Below are 21,906 nucleotides of genomic sequence, written 5' to 3' on the forward strand. Positions count from 1 at the left end.
TTAAATTTATGGCTTGCATAAATCACACATTGCTACATATCAGAGTTATATGCTTTCCATGGCATGAAAAATGATGAGATTTCACATAAAACACTGAAAGAAGGAACAGTTCTTCTGACCAACATTCCAAGTTCTCCAAAAGGGGTCTAAAGACCTCTTAAAATTGACTGCACACAAGTATGAACTCCAACTATCAGTATATAATCAGCTTTATGAATTTTACTGTATCATTCATCTCAAATTCTCTCAGACTTAACACAATCAATAAGAACAGTTTCTCCAGAAAGATGCAATACCTGCAAACAGCCTCTGTTAGCATGAAATTAAAGTCAGGCTCCAGTGAACAGGCTCTGCTGGGCACACTCCTCTTGTGCACGTTCCGGAACATTGCCGGTTCCTTTTTCTGACTTGGACAAATGACTTCTCACAAGGGGCTACTCAGGAACTGAGCTGCTCTTTAAAAAAGCATTAACATGGCCCCACACTGAGCAGAGACTCTTCTGCATGAAGCCTTCATTACTCATACATTTCAAATCTGTTGCATTAGCACACGGGACATCGGAACCACTCATTCTGTCTGGTGCTCTGTTCCAAAGTCAGCAGAGCTCCTGTTCCCACTTGCTGCTGGGGAAATCAGGTTTTTTCTTCACCACATGTTAGCCAGTGTCTGACCTACATCAGGAAGAAGAATGAATCTTCCACTAATCCACATCCTAATAGCCAGACTTTCTTAAACCCCAAACAGGAAAGCCAGGCATGTGATAAGAAGCATTATTCCTGCCCCCACCTTTCATTAATATTCTTGTTCTTCAACTTTTTTTTAATATCCTTATTTTCCTCTTTGCAAAAATACATCAGAGCAAATTAATGCCATTTATAATAATCTACTGTGTTCAGAAATTAAAAAGATATGATCTGCCATTACTCTGTTTATCAGGAAGCGAGGTATCTCTGTTGTAGTATTTAATACAATAAACCTTTTAAATGAGCTTTAAAGAACTCAATCAGAATGTGCTTGCAGTGAGTAATATTCTGTACTGGACCTGCAAGTTGTTTATTTACCATAGCATCATCTATGCCACATTGAATTTTGAAACCCAAACTTACAGTGGATTGATTTTTTTTTTTTCCCTCTCCAAAGGTTCTTAATCCAATTTGGAAGCCTGCAGACTTAGACCAGGTAAGCAGAGTTTTCATCTTCTCGATTTGTGAGAGGAATGGTGCTGACTGAAAACTTCACTACGCTGGACAGGCACCTTTGGAAATGTGTGTCAGGTATTTTTCAATTTAGGGTCTTCAGAGAATGTATTTGCAAAAGCTCTTATGTAATCAATAGCATATGGTGGTTAGAGCATGGAGCTTGGAAATTCAGATAGAAAAACATTTTCCTGACATCCAACACTGTTGTATCCCATTGAACCCATTTTTCATGTATAGCTTTAATACTTTTAGTGTTTTTAAATATTAATTCAGTGCTGCTTAATAACCTTGATCAACTGCTACTTCCCTTTGTTTTTCAGGCAAGCACTCAATGCCTGATGAAGAACTCAATCCTATTACACACCTTATGAAGTTCATCAGAGTCAAGACTAGGATCTTTGTCTCAGGTGTGACATTGCTTTACTGAAAGAAAAAAGATTTACTTTGCAAAACACTGTGAATTCTACAGATGAGAAGTCTCATGTATAAAAATTTACATAGATGTATGACAAACAAATTTGGTTTCCTTTACTAGTAGTTTCTTTGGCTGGCTCCACAGGATAGATGAAGACAGGGACTGAAATCCCCATCTCAGAAACTGGGTTATTTGGCTCTCAGCTACCCAGAGCAGCTGCTGGTGAGGCCCCAGGGACACCTCCTGCATCACAAACCCACGCAAGGGAGGCCCTCAGTCAACGCTGTAATGAAATCAAGACTTTTCCCTCTCAACCCTGCACTCCACTCATAAAAAAGGTGGCAAAATGAAGCCTTCTGTTCTGCCACCCCCCCCTCAAAAATAAACACACAGATTTAATCAGGTGGCCTGTTTATGAGGTTATTTTCTTAAAGGAAAGGAGCTGTTTCTACCCACATCCTACTGGGGAATTTAGTTTTCTTGTAAAACTCCTGGGGAAGTACTTCTGTCCCTGTTCTAAACACCTCAAATCTAAAAGAACCCTCATAAACCCCAACATCCTGTAGTAAATGTTTCAAATGTGCTTTTTAAAAATATAATTTAAAATTCTTGACAAGAAGCACTGCAGTATTTCCTTCCCCAGTAAGCACAAGTTATCTGAATTTACCATTCTTGATTCCGGAAAGGGAGACAAGACAAAAGGAGCTGTCACTTTTCCTGCTCAGTTCCTTCAGCACTGGCTGCTGTGGATCTGTTTTAATGGGAGTTAGTTGGCTGGGTCAGAGCAAAGGCACACACTTTCTGTGCTGTAATCACTGTCTCTTCTCACAGATCCCATTTCATCTCACAACTGCAAAATTTTGATTAGTCACACCAGATTCAGGTGGACTGTGCTCTTTTGTTACTCACTCATCATTAGGAACACAACAGCAAAGCACATGCTGGATTATTCCAGAGGTCCACAAGGCAGATTTTACCTAAGCATCCATGTACAACTACTTGAAAGGCATCAGGTCTGATGATCAGCCACTGACTATGGGGTTAGAAATAATGGGGTCAGTAGCCACTTGAAACCTTTCTATGGCTTCCATTAAATGCAATCTGTCTGTGAAAGACTCGACATCTGTTTGGAGTTCATTTGTGTTTTTTCATTCTTACTTTTTTTTTTTCACCTGGTATATGGACCAGTTTTTCAGTTACCAAGGTTTTCTTTCACTGTTTAAATACTTCCCATCCTATTTCTTAATTCCATATATAATTTCACAGCAATACTAGTTAGTGAATTGTTCAGAATTTTTCTGTTTGTTTATCTTTGAAACGTCACTATTTTCATTTAGAAGACAACAGAGAAACAAATCCCAAGAGATTTTGAATCATTTTCATAATCTTCTTTTAAAGCCAACTGATTTAGGAACAGAAAAATAAAGGGTGAAACATGCTTACACAAATATTTCTTCAGGTCAGGAACAGAAAATATTGAGCTAGGAATACTCTGAATTATAACATCATATTGTTTATTCTAGTTGTATCAGCTTTTGTAAAGACTGGTCATGTCTTGTGTTACAGATCTCTATTTCCATCGATGAGGAGGGCAATGAAGCCATTATTACCATTTATTAAATTTTTTCAAATGTAGATTTTAAATTTCAGAAAGTGAAATTATCTCTCCTTGAAAGCACTGCTTCTCTTCCCACCATGCTTTGTTGAATGTCATTTCTGCAGGATATGCATCCTCTCCATCTGAAGCAGTGCTACAGCTCAAATAACCAACGAGCTGGTGTCAATCCTGACCAGCAGCTCTGCACTGAGGAGCTCCCTGCAGCCCAGGGAATATTCCTTGGGGGAGCAGGGAATGGATATTTTGGATACACTGATGCAGACATCAGTTCTGGTGCTCTGTTACTCAATGAACACTCACACATCAGCTACCACCCCAATCTGGATTTACCCTGAAATATTTTGGTGGGAGAAGGAGTGTTGTTTTTATTTTTAATTTATCTCTGCAGCTTCACAGGCTATTAGCTAACTGTAAAACCTGCACCTGTCTTGGAAAACTATAACAAAGCAGGTAAATTAAACTCTCAGAATACCTAAAATAAATGTACTCTTGTGATTTCTATTACTGGTATGTATACACAACACACAACAACAGATGCACTTAAAAGTTCAACTAGAAAGTTTGAATACAAAACAGTGAGAAATAAAAGATTATACTCATATGGGGATTTTTTTGGTTTAATCTCAATGCATTTAAGAAATCAAGAGCCATACTACTTACAGAATAACCAACAATGTTTTGGGTTTGTCTGTGTAGCAGAAATCAGCACAAGAATTGGCTGGCACTCTTTAAGCATTAAATTAATCTCAATACTGCAGACAAATTTCTGTTAGAATTACATAAGAATATACAGAGACTAAACAAGATGCTTAAAATAAAATATATTCTTATCTACTATATTTACGGGATTAAAAAACCACTGGCCCACTTCAACTTAAGCATCAGAATGAAATCACATCCTCAAAGGAATTAGTTAAACAGTCCTAATCCTTCATCTTCTAAATCCAGCACTAACTCTCAGACTTTATACTTTTAATCTGAACAGTGAAGGGAACCATCATCTCATTCTCTGAACAACATGATTGTTAACCCTTCAAAATGAGAATCAAGGCACAGACCAAAGATTCAAGATGAAGCTTCCAAGATTCCAACACTGCACCAGTACATTTAATCAGAAACATGACTAATCACATGAGCCTTCCCAAACAGCACAAACTCAGCAAATATCAGCCTGTTTGAATGCAAGAATTAGAAAAATGGCCATTCACAAACTCTGCTGGGTGTCAGTCAGTATATATTTGTAAGGAGAACCTGATGTAAGAGCAAAAACTGAGCAGTATTAATGTGTGCTACAAATAGGAGGAGCTCAGTACAGAAGAGGTGTGCAACAGCTGGGCACAAATATTCCACAGTGGGCATGGGGAAATCATGGAAGGAGGATGTGCCACAATTGCTCCTCATAAGCTAAAGCTTCTTGGCCTATTTTTAGGCACAAAAATTTCTGGGCAACAAATACCTATCAAATAAATAGAGCAAGTCAAGAAAATACACAAAGTGAACTAAATTACCTGGTTATAGTAGGAATTACAAATTGTTCTCCAGTACAGGCATGTTGGTTTGTATCTGTAACTAGATTAATATCCACATTAACGTGCCATACTATTGTAAACAGAGACTGTATCTTTTAGATTCAAAACATTATTAACTACTCAATAACCTTCATAAATGGAGGAGGGGGGGAGGTTGAAGAACCTAGACAAAATAATGAAGCAGTGAATTTTTCTCATTGCACAGTATTTCATTTCATTAGGACTCCATCAATGCCAATACTGTTTCATAGCATGTGCCAACCTAATGATAAAAGGTTATTTCAAATTTTCATATACTCCAGATGGCAATGATTCAGAAAGAAGCTCACTCTTTATTTCAGCAGGATTAGGAAACCTCTTCTGACAGCCTCAATTGACATTTTTCATCCTGCCAGCACTACAATGGATCTTGGTGCCTGTGTTTCACATTGCAGTTTCCAGTATAATTGTACTATTACACACTGGTTGAGAATACACATATAGCACTGCAATAAACACTAAATATGTCACAAAATATGCAGCACAGGGCTCACAGTGAATGCAGGCAAGTCTGGAACAGGAAAACATCATTCATTATTTTGCAACACTATAAAGTTCAGCTCACTGAAACCCAGACTATTTTAAATATTTTCACAAGGACACTCACTACAGTACAAGACTAGTGAAACCGGTGACCCATTATTCTCCCCAGTATACACTAAAATTGTCAACAAACACTTCAGAAACAAATCCAAATGGCCTGTTTGAAACTCAGTATTTTTTTAACATTCTGCAGTAAATTCACACCAACCTAAGAGACCCTCCCACTATACACTGCTGCCTAGGCTTAGACAAAAGAAGCTCTTTTCTCAGTGAACGGCTGAGACTATGAAATAAGAACAGAATTTGAGAGACATTTGCCTCTTAAGGAAGACATTGACGGCTGGATTGTTCTGCATTTTTTCTCTGCACAGTTTGAGAATAAAAGCCTAGCAGCAGCAGACATTTGCAGTACTTGAGATGATGAAGAAATACTTTGCCTTTAACAGAATTCATAAGATGAGATTCACTTGTACTCAACAAGCCAATGGCAGAGATCTCCACTGTAGACCACTTTTAACACAAACTCCCTTTGATGTGCTGTAATTGTGACTGTAATTAGATCAGTTTTTAAATCTACTGATTACCTTGCTCTGCCTTACCTGCCTTTCATAAAGTAGTAGTGTTGGTCAGAATTTTCTGTTTTGCTACTGACTTTTCCAGTAAAAAGCAATACACACAAGGGCATTGTTAGTTGCTTATAATCCATATGTGACCTATAAAGGATCTGCTTTCTCATGGTTAGTAGACACAAACTGGAAGGAATCTCCCAGATGAAGACAAACAGTGCACAGCAATAAAAGCACAATCAACTCATTGCCTACAAAAAGGCTTTAGGATGAAGGATGAAACCTACAGCTAAAGACAGAAAAATGTCTCCTTCTGATCAGGTGAGGCAGTGTCTCAACTTATGCCACAGTCATTCAATTAAAAGACTGCAGCTTGCAGACACTGATAAGGATGCCACAGTGTAATAATCTAATCTGTATTCCTAGAGAATGAAGGCTCAGTTCAAAACACACAGCTGGCTTGGATTTCCAGTTCTGGCGTGATGCACACCTTTCTCTGCTGTGCACTGACATGGAAAAATGTACAATTAAATCCCACAAGTATCAAAGAACAGAAACACTTGCAGAAAAAGGTATGTCAAGTTCTGAAACGCAGCACAGCCTCCTCTGCCAAAACAAGACTACAGAAATCCCTGATCCTTGCAGTATTAAGTCTCATGATCTCACATCTCCACCTAACCACCTTTCTCATGACAAATGCAGCTCTTCCCTTGCATGCCACTTCTTCCTTCCTATCTGGAGTGGTGGTGAAAACCAAGAAGAGTAAAATCCCTTATCTTCCTAGAAAGCAATTTAATTTGGATTCAGGTATCACAGATATCATGGAACAGAATGAAGAAAAAGAAAAATCTTCTCTAAGGTAAAATGTAAACTAAGAGTGTGCAACAACATCCTAAAGGGCTAAAAGTGATTTCTACAATGTGCCTTGTTCTGAACTAGATTTGCAATTTCTCTGCATCCTTTTGCAGCATATCCTTAATTATCTGGTTGTCACAAGAGGAGCTCATTGTTTGATGCAATACAATATTCTACTGACATCCTTTTGACAATGTTTGCAGGATAACCTATCTGTAGTTATTACACTGCATGATTAGAAGATGGATGTTTTCTGAAATGCATATTTAATTAATGCTATTTAACACACAGCTTGACTGAAGGGTAATAGTGCCCAGTTGGTAAAATTTGAGATTATGAGGCGGGCACTACACACAGAATTAAAGGCACATTAAACTGAAACAATCATTCAAATCAATCTACATTTGCTTACAGTATCTGCAAACTGAAGCACACATTATGACCAAAGATAATCACATTAAGATTTTTGGCAATGCTCTACAATAGAGGCTATCTGAAATAGAAGACAGTAATTGTTACTAAAATGTGACAGAATCCCTGTAGAGTTAGGAGTTGTAACAATATGAGTTATGTAAGTTCAGGATTATTAATGATACTGCAAAAACTATCAAGACTGTAGCAATTAACCCTTTACAGGGAAAGCCCACAGTAATTACTGAGATTCCTTTCTGCCATAAGCCAGACATACCTGACTCTCATTGTTATATTTTTAGTGCAATTACGAGGCACCTTTCAGGAGCTGGTGGGGATCTGGTCCACCAATTTTTTTTATTTGTTTGAATCATGTCAGATAACTTTAAATTGTTATTTTTGTCCTTCATTCTTAAGAAGGGAAATGCCTGTTTCTTTCCAAGGGACATTCCCTCTGCTAAGTCTAGATCTAAACCTGGGGAGAATCTGAAGACCTCACAGCTGTCCTTGCTGGTACTGATGGACTAAAACCAAACATCTTTTCTTTTTTAAATCCCATTTTTTCCTCTATGTGATAAATGTCAAGAAAATTAACAAGCAACATCCATGCAGCTGAAACAAACTCCTTATGCCTTCAGGAGATAAATCCCTGAGGACAGGCTTGTAGAGTAACTATGAAAATGTAGTAGCACAGTAAGGCATAAATATGAACTAGGTCTATAAGCCAATAAATACAAGGAAAAAAATCCATCCTGTTTTCTTAATGTTTATCATGTACCCTGAAAAGCAAAACTCCACAAAAGTGTGCATCTAGTACAATAGCTTTTCAGCTTTAACTGTAGTCACTGCAACCTTTAATAATGATATTTGAAATGTGTGCATAGAGGCAAACATACCCAAAATGTTTTAGAAAAATAATAAGATTAAAAATAAATTTTTAAGTTGCCCTGTCCAAATTTGAGCACTGAAAAACAAATGAGCTGCTGCACAATCTGTTACATTAGAACAATACTGTGAAATAATTACAAGTTCTAAGATAAAATGAAAATTACCATAATAATTCTCCTGTGAAACAATCCAATCTATGCAGACTACGAATTGCTACTAGGTTGAAAAAATGCATTACCACCTCAAGTCAGGCAGATAAATAATTCTATTTTCATTACTTAGTGGAGATGCTTAAAAGGTTACACAGAGCAGGATGAAAAACTGATTATATTTGCAAATTATGTATTGGTCACATTCAAGGACCAGCTCTTTACCAGCATTAGAAAGCCAGCTATGCAAACTGGGAGTAAAGATATGACTCCACAGAAGTTTCTCACTGAGGAGAGCAGAAGTCCCAATCTATAGAGCCCATCTCTGGGTACAACAGGTGGCATCCAGACAGGGACATCTTTGTGCCAGTTTTCCTGTACTGTTCTTGTACCACTTCCTTTAGAGTAGTTTTGTGATTCTCCTCCCTGCCTCACATACCCCTGAAAACCAGAAAATCTTGCTTTAAATCCAGACAAAACAAAGCATTCCTCTATTATTCTACCCAGAGAGACAACAGTCAGGATTTCATTATCTTCTCTTTCTCACAAATCTGTATCTTTCTACTATTTAAGGTGCTAAAATCCCCAGAAGTACTTGGAACACTCTTTTCCTTCTACCCTTAATGAGAGGTGAATCATAGAATGGTTTGGGTTGGAAAGGGCCTTAGAAATCATCTACTTCCAACTCCCCCACCATGGACAGGGATGCCACCCACTAGATCAGATTCACAGTAGTCACCCCAGAATCTTAAAAAGGATGAGCACTTTTCAGGATCACATTTAATCTGCTTGTAATTAAAATGGAGTGTAGGCTCCCTGGTTTAGTTTGATATAAAACTGTAATGGTAAAACAGACTCAGTCAACCAATGAACCTTTGAAGATTCCAATCATGTTCATAAAAGAGAAGTATAACTATGAAGATCATTTGACTTTATGTCAGCTTTTTAATCATATTATTCACTCATGGTTTAATTTGCTCTGTACTTACCACCATAAATCTGAATGCACACCACTGCCCATTAATGTTACATTTGCAGTTTACAAGTTTTATAGTATAGAAAAATTACTAATACAAGCCACCTCAAGCATCCAACAGGAAAACAAGCATAAAAATTGTGATCATAAAGTCACGTTTCTCTCTGATCCATTAGTAAAGAGGAATAGTCTATAATCTGCAAATTCCATGTTGAGCATGGGTTTTCAATCATTTGACAAGAGAAACCATAAGTCTGAGAGGATCAGTAAACTAAAATGGGATGAATCCCACTAGATTGGGTAGCAATTAAAGCTAATCATGAAATCAGAGGATCAGTCTTATTTATATTGATTTTAAATGTGTGTGCCTTTCTGACTCCCCAGGGCAAATACTCACTCTGAAGAAATCAAAGTGTGGACATTGTGTGTGTGACATAGTGGAGCATAAGAAGGGTCACAGGCTGTGCAATGGGGTTTGAAAACTGTCCCATAATCTCCTTATCAGGAAGGGGTCATTAATAAAAAGTGCTATTGTACAACATGAGGACAAGAAGTCAAAGAGCGATGGAATCATTGGGTTGGTGTAGGAAAAAAAACTCTGCTGCACAATCCTGTAGCTCAAACCAGACTGGTGCTTTAAATAAAAAAAAAAAAAAAACAAAACAAAAAACAAACAGCCTTTTATTTTAACAGAGTCATACATGACAGAGCCCAAGAGAACACTTGTTCTTTGCTGGCCTTTTTCTCACCTGTTCTTACCTAGTTTAAATCTAATCAATTTATGGGGACATAATTTCTATTTACAGATTTCTTTGAATTACTGGGTTCACAAAGGTAAATGACAACACTGTTTCAAAGGTGACTCTCCACAATATTATTCCACTGTAAAGATTTAAGGCCTTTATTACCACACTGTCTGGGTATTTCGAATTGTCCATGTTCAGATGCAGAAGCATGGATCTGATTTTTGCATGAATAAACTAAACTTTGAAGACTTCTGTCCCAATGAAACAGGAAGCAGAATATCATTTCATGTCTGAGAAATCAGTAAAAGGCAATAGATGAAAACTTGCAGAAGTATGAGTGTGATGCATCCTGTGAGCACATAGACAAACACAAGCCAGACACAGGATTTCCTGAGCACACAGATCACCATGCTTTTGCCTCTGGAAGATAAAATTACCAATTTCCCTGGTCCCCATGCAAGAAGCTTTCAGCAGCTAAGGGCTGTCATGACAAAAACACCACCTGATTTACCAGTGCACTGGGTACTGAAATAGGGCTGGTTCTTCATGCAGCCTCAGTGCCTTCAGAGTCCACAGAAAATGGAGAACTGCAGGTTCCTCCCTGCGCATCTTGAATAACACCTGGAGCAAAGCAATCCTTTTCTTTCTGAAAGTGCTACACAAGTCAATATACTTCATGCAATAAAATTTGCTATAATTTCTGGTCCTGGCAGGAGTTCTGTGTTTCAAGTTTACCCTGGTTCTTCAGTTGCTCTGTGCAGTCATTCTGAGCTCATTGCTTTTGTTCTTTCTCAGCTTCAGTATGAAAATATTACTTCAACCTGATGCTTTCCAATACAAGAATGAGAATTTTGTTTTTGAAGAAAACTGAGCCACCACACTCACTGAAGGTATTTTTCATGTGCATGTACTTTCAAAACAGTCATATTCATACATAGAACTGAAGAGTGGAAAAAATTGTGCCTGGTATCAAAAAGAACAAAATTTCCATTTTACCTGTTGTTGGTCAAACAACAGGAAAGCAGCATATTTAGTAGAAAGTAGCCCAGAAACTGAGTGGGGTCAAACTTCAAAAAATTTGAGGCAATTTTCTCTTTGGGCTTAGTTTCACAAGTTTAACAAAGCCATTTCTTTGTTTTCTGTCAGATGAAAACTATCACACAAAAGCTCCTGGATCTTAGAATGGCTCTTGACAATTCTGAGTAACTGTTATAGGTGAAATGTGTACCTAAGAGTTGTAATTGCACATAAATAAAAATACTAATATACTCACTCCAACAGTGTTAATCTAACAGAAACTTCATTCTTTAACTCTGTCAATTCTAATCAAAAGGTAAGATCAATACAACACCCTAAGCAGTAGGTCAGAGCCCCATCAAAGCAGCACTCACACCATGTCCTGAGGCTTGTGGAGTTCAGCAGCTTCCCCCACAACCCTGACTCCCCTGCTGCTCAGGGGAGGAGGTGGAAGAGTCAAGAGTGAAGGAATGAAGTTCAGCCTGGGAAGAAGGTATGGGTGGGAATAAGTGTTTTGAGTTTTGCCATTGTTTTTTGCTACCCTACACTATATTTAATTAGCAATAAAGTAAATTAATCTTTAACAAGTCAAATCTTTCCCCTTCGTGGTAATTGGTGAGTGATCGCCTCTTCTTAATCCCTGAGGGCTTTTTTGCAATTCTTTACTCTCCCAACCCTCTGGAAGGCAGAGAGTGAGGGAATGGCTGGGTGGGCACCTGGCAACCACTCAGGGTCAACCTTCCCCATGTTTGACAATGCCCATCCTGCAGTCAGCAGCAAGGCAGGAGCAGGGAACAGGAGAGACACACCAAACATGGAGAACTCATTTGTGTGTGACACTCATTCACCTGTTCTCCTCCTTGTGACATTTCATGCAGTATCAGCTCATAAAATCCGGTGGTTCCTAAAACCATAGGGCAGGATGACAAGGTCAGCCTTTGATACAGACTCCATCTCTGGGCCAGCCTGTCTCCTACAATAACCCTACACACAGGCCACATAGGGAGAATGACAGAAGGTCACTGCAGAGCTACACAAGGGAGAGTTGCAGACAACTTCCACTTTTTCTGTAATCTCCCTCTGAGAAAAGGAGTGAACTCCCACATAGCACCTTACTCATCCCTGCTATGACAGAACCAAAGGAATGGCATCCATAGCTGCCAGGAGGGCATTTTAATCTCCCCAGAAATTAGATGCAAATGTTATTAATGGCTGACCTTAGGCAAAGTGACCAAACACAGGGCCAGCTGAGCTGGTGTGGACTTCCCAGACACGGCCTCAGGTGGGTGAGGGTTACCAGCCATGGCAGTAAGGCCACAGAGGTGCAGCAGCTGTGACCTCTGGACTGAGCAAACCTTGGAAATTACAATGTCATGACTCCACATCAACATGCTGATGCGATGCATAATAATGTCCTTATCACAGCTGCAAGGAAAACAGTTATCATTCCCACTCACCTATTGACAAGACAGAGTGGAGCTAGGGGAATTACAATAATTGGAAAATGCATGAAGGATGTGCCTAAACCTACAACTCCACTCTTCTTTTATGCCAAGTGTAGCAGTCATTTTTTCCCTTGTCAGAAGCAACAGGCTTAACCCTACAGTCAATATTAAAGGGAGGGGAATATACAGGCTAATGAGAATTGCACTCATCCCATTCACAGGGCCCTGGCAGATCAAACAAGGACCATTTCCTACTTCTCCAATAACATCTAAAAGCCTGAGGCAATTTTCCAGTCACAGACATTGGTACCAATAAACAACACAACTTTAACTGAAATAGTTTTTGAAATTTACCCAAAAGGGATTTTAAGATTTGATAACAGGCTCTTCAATTACTGTTTCCAGATACACTTTATAATAGTGTTCATTGAACTTGTTTCATTCAGACCAAAACAGTGATCAAAGCAACTTAAGTAAAGCTACCTCTTTTACTGGTTTAACATTTAATCACAGTTTAGAGTCACCCGAACTGTATGCATTCCACAGACAACAATTTCTATTGCTTACTGATGTACAGCAGGGAAATGCAATCAATTTATATTGTGTCTATTAGTGTGCTTCTTACAATGATCCCATAAATCACACCTACTGCTGTGGGCAGAGTTGCTGCATTTCTGTTCCTACTGTTGTAGGAAAATGCTGAAAGCAGGAAAAGCACAGCTGAAACCAACAACAAGGAGGTAACTGAGACACTGTGCAACAACAGAAATGGGAAACAGACTGCATGGCACTGTCTTGGAAGAAACTGGGCTGGTTTCTTTTTATAGGATAGGTCTCTGTGCATTTGAGAGCTGTGCAGCTATACAATGCCATGCCAAAAAGAGCCTTATGGAATTTAACAGCTGCAGCAAAGCAACAGATCTCAGTGGGTTTAAGAAAGAAAACATCAAGGTGAGATTATAGTAAGGCAATGGAAAGATAAAAGCGTCCAACTACAGTGTAAAAACCCAACTTTAGTATTACATATTTTTCCTGCAGGGTTTCTCCACCCTCAACCATATTTCATCTCCAATAAAATTAAAACGCAGATTTAAAACTACATGGACACATGTTACAATTCTGGAAAAGAAACTTCAGTTTAAAAGCTCTTTCAGCAGGTATCACATATTTATCAAACTAACTACTGTGTCACATTAAGGCTCTGGCAGATTTATGCAGGTGTTAAGAAAGAGAACTTCGATTTATTTCAGACTCCTAGGCTGAAATATTGCTTACTTGGTAACAACAGAAACTTCATTCAATAAGAAACCCCTCACCTTCTCAAGTCCTCCATCTCAAACCATATGCTTATATGATAGATTAAAGTTTCCCCACAATTTCATTTAGGAGTAGGGAGCATTGCTCTCCTGATTACAAAGGTCAACTTACAGATTACCACCAACTATTATATTTCATTCTTTCCATCATGCAAAGAAAATAGTTTAAAATGCAAAGACATATATATAGAAATCTCTAGGTAAATCCTCTCAGTTCAGGAATTACACATACTTATAAGATTTATACTGTAGTATATGTTCTTACATTGATCTATCCACATCTGAAAGAGAATGTCTGAGTCCAAAATATTCTCTAGTCATCTTCTTCACTTGGTTTTAACACTTCCTCACATCATCATTTGTCATGTCCTGTTTAATTGTACTCAAATTAAGCAAAAGTTGCAAATCCTTTGAACAACACAATCTATAGGCAGAACGAGATTGTCCAGCTTCCAGCTCTATTATTTGTTCAAAAAGGATAAGAAAAAATACACTCATTTAGCAAGAAAGTCTGTGTAAGCAAATACCTTCATATTATACTAAAAATCAGCAACAACAACCTTTAATATTCATCATAACAAACTATGTTTTAAAAGAAAACAAAATATTTAGGTGACACATTCTCTTCCAAGCATCTGGCCTACACTAAAATAAAACCACAGCCTGATGAGGCCAGCAGGAGTTTTCCTCACTGGAATAACATGGCTAACCAAGTTGCCATTAATGAAAAATGATATTTAAGTTTGCCTTCAAACAGTTTAGCCAAAGAACATAATGCTGATTTAGAGGGCCTTCACCTTTATCTAAATCAGAGGGACAGACATAAAGAGACAAACAACTTTAATTCAAAGAACTTGTGTCCCTCTGCTTCTCGATAGACCCGAGCACGCTCGACTGCAAATGGAAGGGAAAGAAAAAGAATGGATTAATTTGAAGATAGTGGACTTCAGGGATCCTGACTAATAAAATAGTTTTTCTTTTCAGAAACATGGTAGAAATGAATCAGACTACTGCAGTTCCACAGGAATAACGAAGAGCTCTCTTGATAAAATCTGAATATGCATCAGTTAAAATTTTATGAAAGCACTGGGAGCATCACTCTGGAGACTGGCTCCCCTCACCCCTTCTTTTCTTAACCATGGCTCCATCACCTTCAAAGTTAATTTCACAGGTTTCTAGTCACTGCAGCAATAATACTGTTCTAAAATCAGGACCTCAGGAAATTCTTCCTTAAACAAAGATTAATATAAAATAGAGCAAAAAACTCTAACCAGGAATACTCATGGGGTGGATTTATTTTGTGTATATTACTCCAGGAGTCTCATCAGAATAAGTAAAATTGAAACCAAGGATCAATGAAGAGGAACAACAGAAAACAAAAAAATGTCCTTAGCATTTTTAATGGAGAATTTCAGAATTAACTGAACACAATGATTTTTAAATAGTTTTTTTGAATTCTGCAGAGAATTAATGCAAATTTCTCCAAACACAAAATAACAGAGGAGAACAAATTTTATTATTGCTATCAATGGTTTTTGCAGTGTTGCCTAGAAACCCAGATTCAAATCAGAGAAGCAGCATGGCAAACACCGAGGAAATAAAGGAAAAAAAAAAAAATCACAAAAATGCCCAAAACAGACAACTCAAAAACCCCAAAGAAACCTAACAAAAAAAAAGGCCAGGTTTTTTCACCTTATTAAACTGAACTTGAATTTTCAACAATTCAGTGACCTAAGGGAAAGAGTTAATATTCAGTCCTGATGGAAAATATACATGAAATTCCATTGTCTCTTTTGATTTTTTGGACTATTTTGTTTCTGTGCACATGACAAAAACAATGAAAAAATCTGTTTGCTGTACAAGATCCCATCATGCATCATAAAAACAATAACTCAAATCCTTACTATTATCATACAAATGGTTTGTGTTAATCTGTTCTAAGCTGGTTCTCTTGGAAATGGAGCTCTGCTCTAGCCCAAAGCTTTGGCCCAGGCAACACAGGAAAAGATTTGAAGCAGGTCCAAGCAGGATGAGCTTGCCCAAAGCTGCCAAAAGGCTTCACATTTTCTTCCTCTCTTTATTCAGATTGGTCAAACCCATTCTTGTTTACAAGACACTAACAGACACATACTGATTTACCAATGGCATGCACTTCAGAAGTGAAGACCTACACTTAGAAAATTATCGTGAATTCTAGCAAATACAAAATCCCTAGAAATGAAAATTTTCACCACCCCATAAAATGAGGGCATAAACCTTTTAAGTATTCCAACAATCCTTCAAGAGCCTGTGGCATTTATGGAATTCCCGAGAGAGAGCAGATTTTGCCTCAGATTAGTTCCATTCAAGTTATCAACAGGTCTGGACAACATCTCTGCACGAGAGGATGTTTTTTTTGGTCCTTTTTTAAATTTTTGTCCCATATTTTGAATGCAGTTGACTGGGGCTACATACCTGGAAAACTGCTCCTGCAGCCCCCGCATCTGGGCTCTGCTCCGCTCCGACTCCAGCGTCACCTCCCGTAACCTTTTCTCACTCTCAAGTCTCAAATGCCTTTCTTCCTCCAACTCATGTATCAGCTTCTCACGCTGAAATGCCATAAAAATTTACTCATTAATTTTACACAAACCACACTTCTAGGAAAAACTGAGATTTAATTTGGGAGAAATCATCATAAAATCAAAACAATTACCCTATGAACCCAGTGCCATCTTTATTGTGCAGCAATGTTACAGAGGGAAGAATTTTTCAGAATATTCCATCACACTGAGCTACCCTTCCTCAGCTCACTCAAGGATGTCAGCATATTGATGACATCCCAGCCTCTCCTTCAAAGTGCTTTTCCTTTACTTTCATTCAAAATAAATACAAAAAATTATATTTGAGATCTGCGATCCATCTTGTTTGAATGCAGACACGGGAAGAATGAAACAAGTCAAGAGGTCAACTTGTCACCCATCCCTGAATGTTTCAAGCTCACAAGAGGAAATGAACCTGTTTCTACAGCCACTGGTTCTCCTGTTTTGGTTGAGAGGAGGACCCTTACCAGTAGAACAGAGTTTATTTGAATTTTCTTAGTGAAATACTATGATAATGAATATATTTTTAAAAACTGAGTACAAATCAAACCAATGCAAGACCAATAAAAGTGTCATTTAACATTGCTAACAGCTCTCAAAGGCAACTAGGATATGAGTTTTGCTAATTCTTAAAAGTAGGACCCAAAACCCCAACCCATAACATACAGGGCTACCTGGATAAATCTACATAGGTCATGGCCTAACCCTTTTTATTAAAAAAAAAAAAAAAAAAGCATCACAGAAAGGGTACCTAAAGATTTTAAAATCTTATTTCAATATTTCAGAGGAGCAGAAAAATTAACCTAAAAATTATTAAAAAACATTACTGCAATTAAAAAAATGTATTTACAGGCTTTTCCATGTGACCTCTGTTAAACAGAAATGAAGTGAAATTAAATTTTATCCCTGTGAATTTAAATGTGAAAACAAATCAATAAAACCCCCAAGGATTTTACGTGGCACTACATTATTCTCTGTCAGTGATGGGGTTCCCACGTCTAGGAACAGCTCAGGTCACTGTGAAGCTACAGTGGGTTCCCCACCCATCTGCTTTGTGCCTATGGTGCAGGGAGATTTGCAGCCTGATGTAATTCCATGGCTGACCTAAATTTTCACAGCATACCTGCAAAAACATATATAAAAATTATCCATATAGTTTCATTAGTAAATAACAGAGGTATCTTAGAGATAAGCCATTAAATGGGGGAGACAGGCTATTTGTACAAATCTCACAGCTATAAATCTTACTGGATAATAATTTACAATAGCAGTAACCAGGGGACCAAAAATATGAACATTGCCAAGTGGAAAACGGATCTTAAAGACAGTGATAAATAAGCAGATGCCACAAAGGGAGGCTGCAAAGGTTTAAATGAAATATCTATATGCTTGTGAAAAAAATAGGGGGAATTACTCAGAAAACAGAGGGGTTCTGTCTGGTTGGCCATATGTAATACCAGGAAAATGGGAAACTGCACAAGAAGAAACAAATTACTGGCAAAAAAAATACATTGTTCTAACTGAATTATCTAATCACTGTCCTTAGTGTTACACAGCCCTGCCAGGTGCTGAGTAATCCTCAGTTTCTGCCACAGGAGGAAGAGCAGAGAGTTCAGCACCAGGCAGAAGACAGCAATTGGCTCACAGAGGATAACTCAGGCTGATGATATGGGAGGAATATTCACAGCAGTCAGTATTGTTCCAGCTTAGATCCCATCAATGCCAACTTCAAAATGATCCTGCCCCAGGAACTCTTGCTGAATGCTGACAGCATCTTCTCTTGTAGGGAAGCTTCACTGCTGCTAAAGGGGCATCCAGGACCTCCCAAGTCAGTGGGTAACAAGGAAAAGAACATAAAAGGAATACATAACTACCACCTAGGACTTAAGAAAAACTTTCAGAAGATACTGATGTCTACAGAGACTGAGCTTAAAACCAAATATGCAGCTGTTCCTACAGGAACTGAGAAGCCTCCTTGGAGGAAACTCAGTGCTACTATGAACACCTGAGTGGCCAAGCTGACCCAAGGCTGTGCCTGAGCCACCTGACACAGTAAAGCTAAACTACAACAAGGGACTGCAAAACAGAGATTCAGCCACAGCTTCAAGGCTTAGCCAGCATCACAACAGCCACAATGATCTCTATTGTGATACAGCATTGTCACAGCACATGCCACAGTCAAGACAGCCACCATACACAGAGCATCATCATACAATTTCAGAAGGCTTTAAGCATTCACCCAAACAAAGAAACATCATATCAGAAAGCTTCAAGCAGCTGCCTTTCTTGTTCTTTAGCCCAAACTTTTTATACCCCTCATGTTCATGCATTGCATGCATTGCACCTGTGTGCCCTCTGCTCCCTTTGTGGTTGGTCAGTGCCCCTGGGCACTCCAGGGCTCACTGCTGTCAGTGCTGCTCACCTGCTGCTCACAGCTGTGCCCACTGGGGATGAGGCTGGGCACAGACCATCCCCAACCACCACAAAGTGTGTGCCTACACAGCAACTACCTCTGCACGTCTGCTATGCTGACCATGCTCTGGTCCCCAAATAAATCTTCCCACATGAGGCACAAAGCCAGATCTCCACAGGTAGGACAGACAAACAGTGACACTTTAAAAAAAGCAGAAGAGTCTCCTGTTCTCCTGTCCTGCAGAAGGACTGTGCTGTACTTACAGCCACAATCCTGCTCATCACAAACCCTCACCTTCTGGAAGAGAACTGCATAGACAGCACAGATTCAAAAACCCAAACTTCTTCCTACAGGTCAAAGAGCTGTGCAAGCTATTTCTAAGCTTCATTTACCTCTTGCTGATAGGTCAGAGAATGCTGTTGCTGCCATTTACTCCTTCTGTTCATGTGGGGAAGGCTGTGTAATAACACACATCCTACACAAAGAGATCAGCAAATCCACATGGGGACTTTCTTTTTTTAAGAAGAAAGAACATAGAAATTACCTTAAGAAAAGTACTTTTAAATGAGCAACACATGTGCATTACAAGAACAATAACATTTCAGGAATGAAATCCCTAAACATTAGGAACTTCACATGTCCAGTTCCAATTCAGCCACCTCATGGGCAAGAATTACAAAACATTATTAATTATATGAGCACATACTGTTGCTGTACAAAACTCCTGCTCCTTTCAGGTTTAGGGATGAACAAAAGAGTCACAAGGCTACAAGACCAGAAACAACAGCACTGACCTATGGCCCTGAAATTCTGAGTTCTCTTCCTAGCTACCAAAACCCTCCTGTATGAATGGGGCCAAGACTTGCCCACAGGACATCTGCACAGCAACAACACCATCAGCCCTCACTGCCGAGATTCTTCACAGGAATTTATTGGCAACCTTGCAGCACTTCTGCCATTTCTTGCAGGCAGAAAGCAGATCTGCTTTCAGCCAGATCACAGACAATAAATACTGTGAAGTGGGGAGAAAAAGGTGTAAGAGACCACCCACACTTGGGAAGTTTTCAGTCTGCAGGACACAAAACACCAAAGTATACTAGACATAGAAAGTAGCTCCCAGCAGTAGTGACCTTATCCACCAGAAAAGAGAACTAGATTTTTATTCAAACCCAGAAAATCCATAATGAAGTGTCAGAAGAGAGAAGTGAGCCTAACATACAGAAAGGCCAGGATTAAAAAGAGATTTTTTAAGATTTTTTTGTCTCCTGGAAGAAGAAAAAATATCCCTGAACTTTGCAGGAATTTTGTGCTGACATAATGCACTTTATAAGCTCCTCTGTGCTAACCCCACTTTATTTCTGTGCAAAAAAAAAAAGGCGTGTGAGAAGAAATAAACTGAACTGGTTAAAGGTTTTATAGTAAATATAAGCTTAATAGAAAGTAATAGAATTAGCATGCTACGTGAAGAAAAGGTTGAATAAAAAGTGTCATGCGAAATGCTTCAGTTCATTTTAACACTAGAAAAATCATTGCCACCTTCCAATGAAGTTATGTATTCCCACTTGCCTCTTCCTCTTTAATTGCAGATTCTTCTCTGCACAAGCTCTGCTCAAACTATTTTTCTCCACTTCCTCTCCTTGCCTTCTGCAGCACAGCTGTACCCTTCCCTTCTTAGAAGCATAACCTTTACTTGATTCTTGCTTCCCCTTTTCAGCCTCCCCAGAGAGCCTGACTTTCATCACACCACCCAGTCAAATTCCTGATAACTTTCCAAACAGGCAAAAAATTCATGTGAACAAACTAGAGTGAAAGACAGTGTTAGCAAACTCTACTGATACTTTTGTGCAAGTCCCGGAATATTTTAGCACGGAACAAAGTTTCACGGGCTGCTCATTATGCTCCTGAGCCAGAGCCTGCACTTCAGCAAGCTCCTTCTTGTGTAGCTGTGGAAATGTTCGTGTCAAAATGTTTCATTCCTCACCCAGGCAGGGACATGCACCTCATGTTAAGTCATCTTTTAAAAGTTAAGGAAGGAATCCAATCTGAGCTACTCGCGATCAAAACAAAACGCATGAAAACTATTTATAACTAGATTGGAAGGAATGCGTGTGTTTGACAGAAAAATGTGATTTGTTCCTCAGCACTCCATGAAGAGACCAAGAGGCACCATTTATTCTCAGGGTTACTGGTTATTAGCTGTGTTCACAGTCTAGGGACTAATTCTATGCAGCTATTCAAGCTGCCAAGAGGAGCTCAGCCATTTGTGTCTCCCTTAATTACCCTGGGATGTGCCCAAATGGCAGCACCCAGTTCTTTCAAGTTCTACCAAAGTGAAAATGTCTGGTGAGTGGAGTGAGCAAGTGTGAGTGTGGATGGGGCAGGTGGCAGACAAACATGCACGTATGTGGTGAGGGACGCACAACAGGTGCTTTGCTTCTGAGCAGCCTGACCCAAGCACATGTGGCACGCCAGGGTTTGGCACAGAAATGCTGACGTCTTCCCTTTTTTTCATTTCAGGGATATTTCATTGTTAACTTTAAATCCCAACATGGATGACAATAAAGCCTTCTATGGCAGGGACTTGGAGTTTTACCTCCTTTAGCTGTTACTGCTGGCAAATTCATCAGATGTCTCATCAGAATGGCAGGACCAACTTCATGAAAATGCTTCTCAGAGAAGTACTTGCTGATTCGTCCTCATTAGGGTCAAGCATTTCAGTAACTCAAGCAGATTTCTCATTCCAAAGCTCTCCATTTCCCTATCTTTATTTCGGTGTATGAACTTTTTTGTAATTTTTTGTCCCCTACATCCTGCTGAGGATGGGAAGCAGAAGCAAAGCTGATGCAAGGCTGAGGTCAGCCTACCACATCACAGCATTTTCTTTTTTAACTTGTTAATTTATCTTTCTCATACAAAACCATACCATCATAATGAAAATTTTATCTATACTTTAAAGAAAAATGTGTCTGTGTGTCAAGATTTAAAACTAAAAATGTGAAGAATTAGAGGTTTAGGGTACCACACACACCATGAAGGCTGTATAGGGCATTGCTGTCCATCAGGGACAGCCCAACACTTCCATGAGGAACTGCTCCCTCCCCTTTCTGTTTAGCTTATCCTTGGATCTTATGAAAAGCAGCTCTTCAGAACAGCTAGATATAACCTGACTGATTAGTTTAAATATCAAAAATGTCTTAAAAG

At 38.9% G+C, this 21,906-nt stretch overlaps 1 protein-coding gene across 20 annotated transcripts in view; it reads right to left on the reverse strand.

The window, feature by feature from the left end:
• The window catches only part of NCKAP5 (NCK associated protein 5), a 454,622-nt gene that overhangs the window by 154,412 nt on the left and 278,304 nt on the right, over positions 1–21,906 (reverse strand). For 18 of the 20 annotated variants that reach the window (XM_064435175.1, XM_064435174.1, XM_064435171.1 and 15 more), the window contains one exon: positions 16,168–16,301. In XM_064435175.1, the coding sequence (XP_064291245.1) occupies positions 16,168–16,301 (134 nt within the window). Of the gene's footprint in view, positions 1–16,167; positions 16,302–16,405; positions 16,563–18,505; positions 18,558–21,906 lie in introns of those variants that run through there. The other 2 variants (XM_064435184.1, XM_064435182.1) reach the window with 2 other exon arrangements.

This window comes from Passer domesticus, chromosome 10 (assembly GCF_036417665.1).
Source record: "Passer domesticus isolate bPasDom1 chromosome 10, bPasDom1.hap1, whole genome shotgun sequence".
Lineage (NCBI taxonomy): Eukaryota > Metazoa > Chordata > Aves > Passeriformes > Passeridae > Passer > Passer domesticus.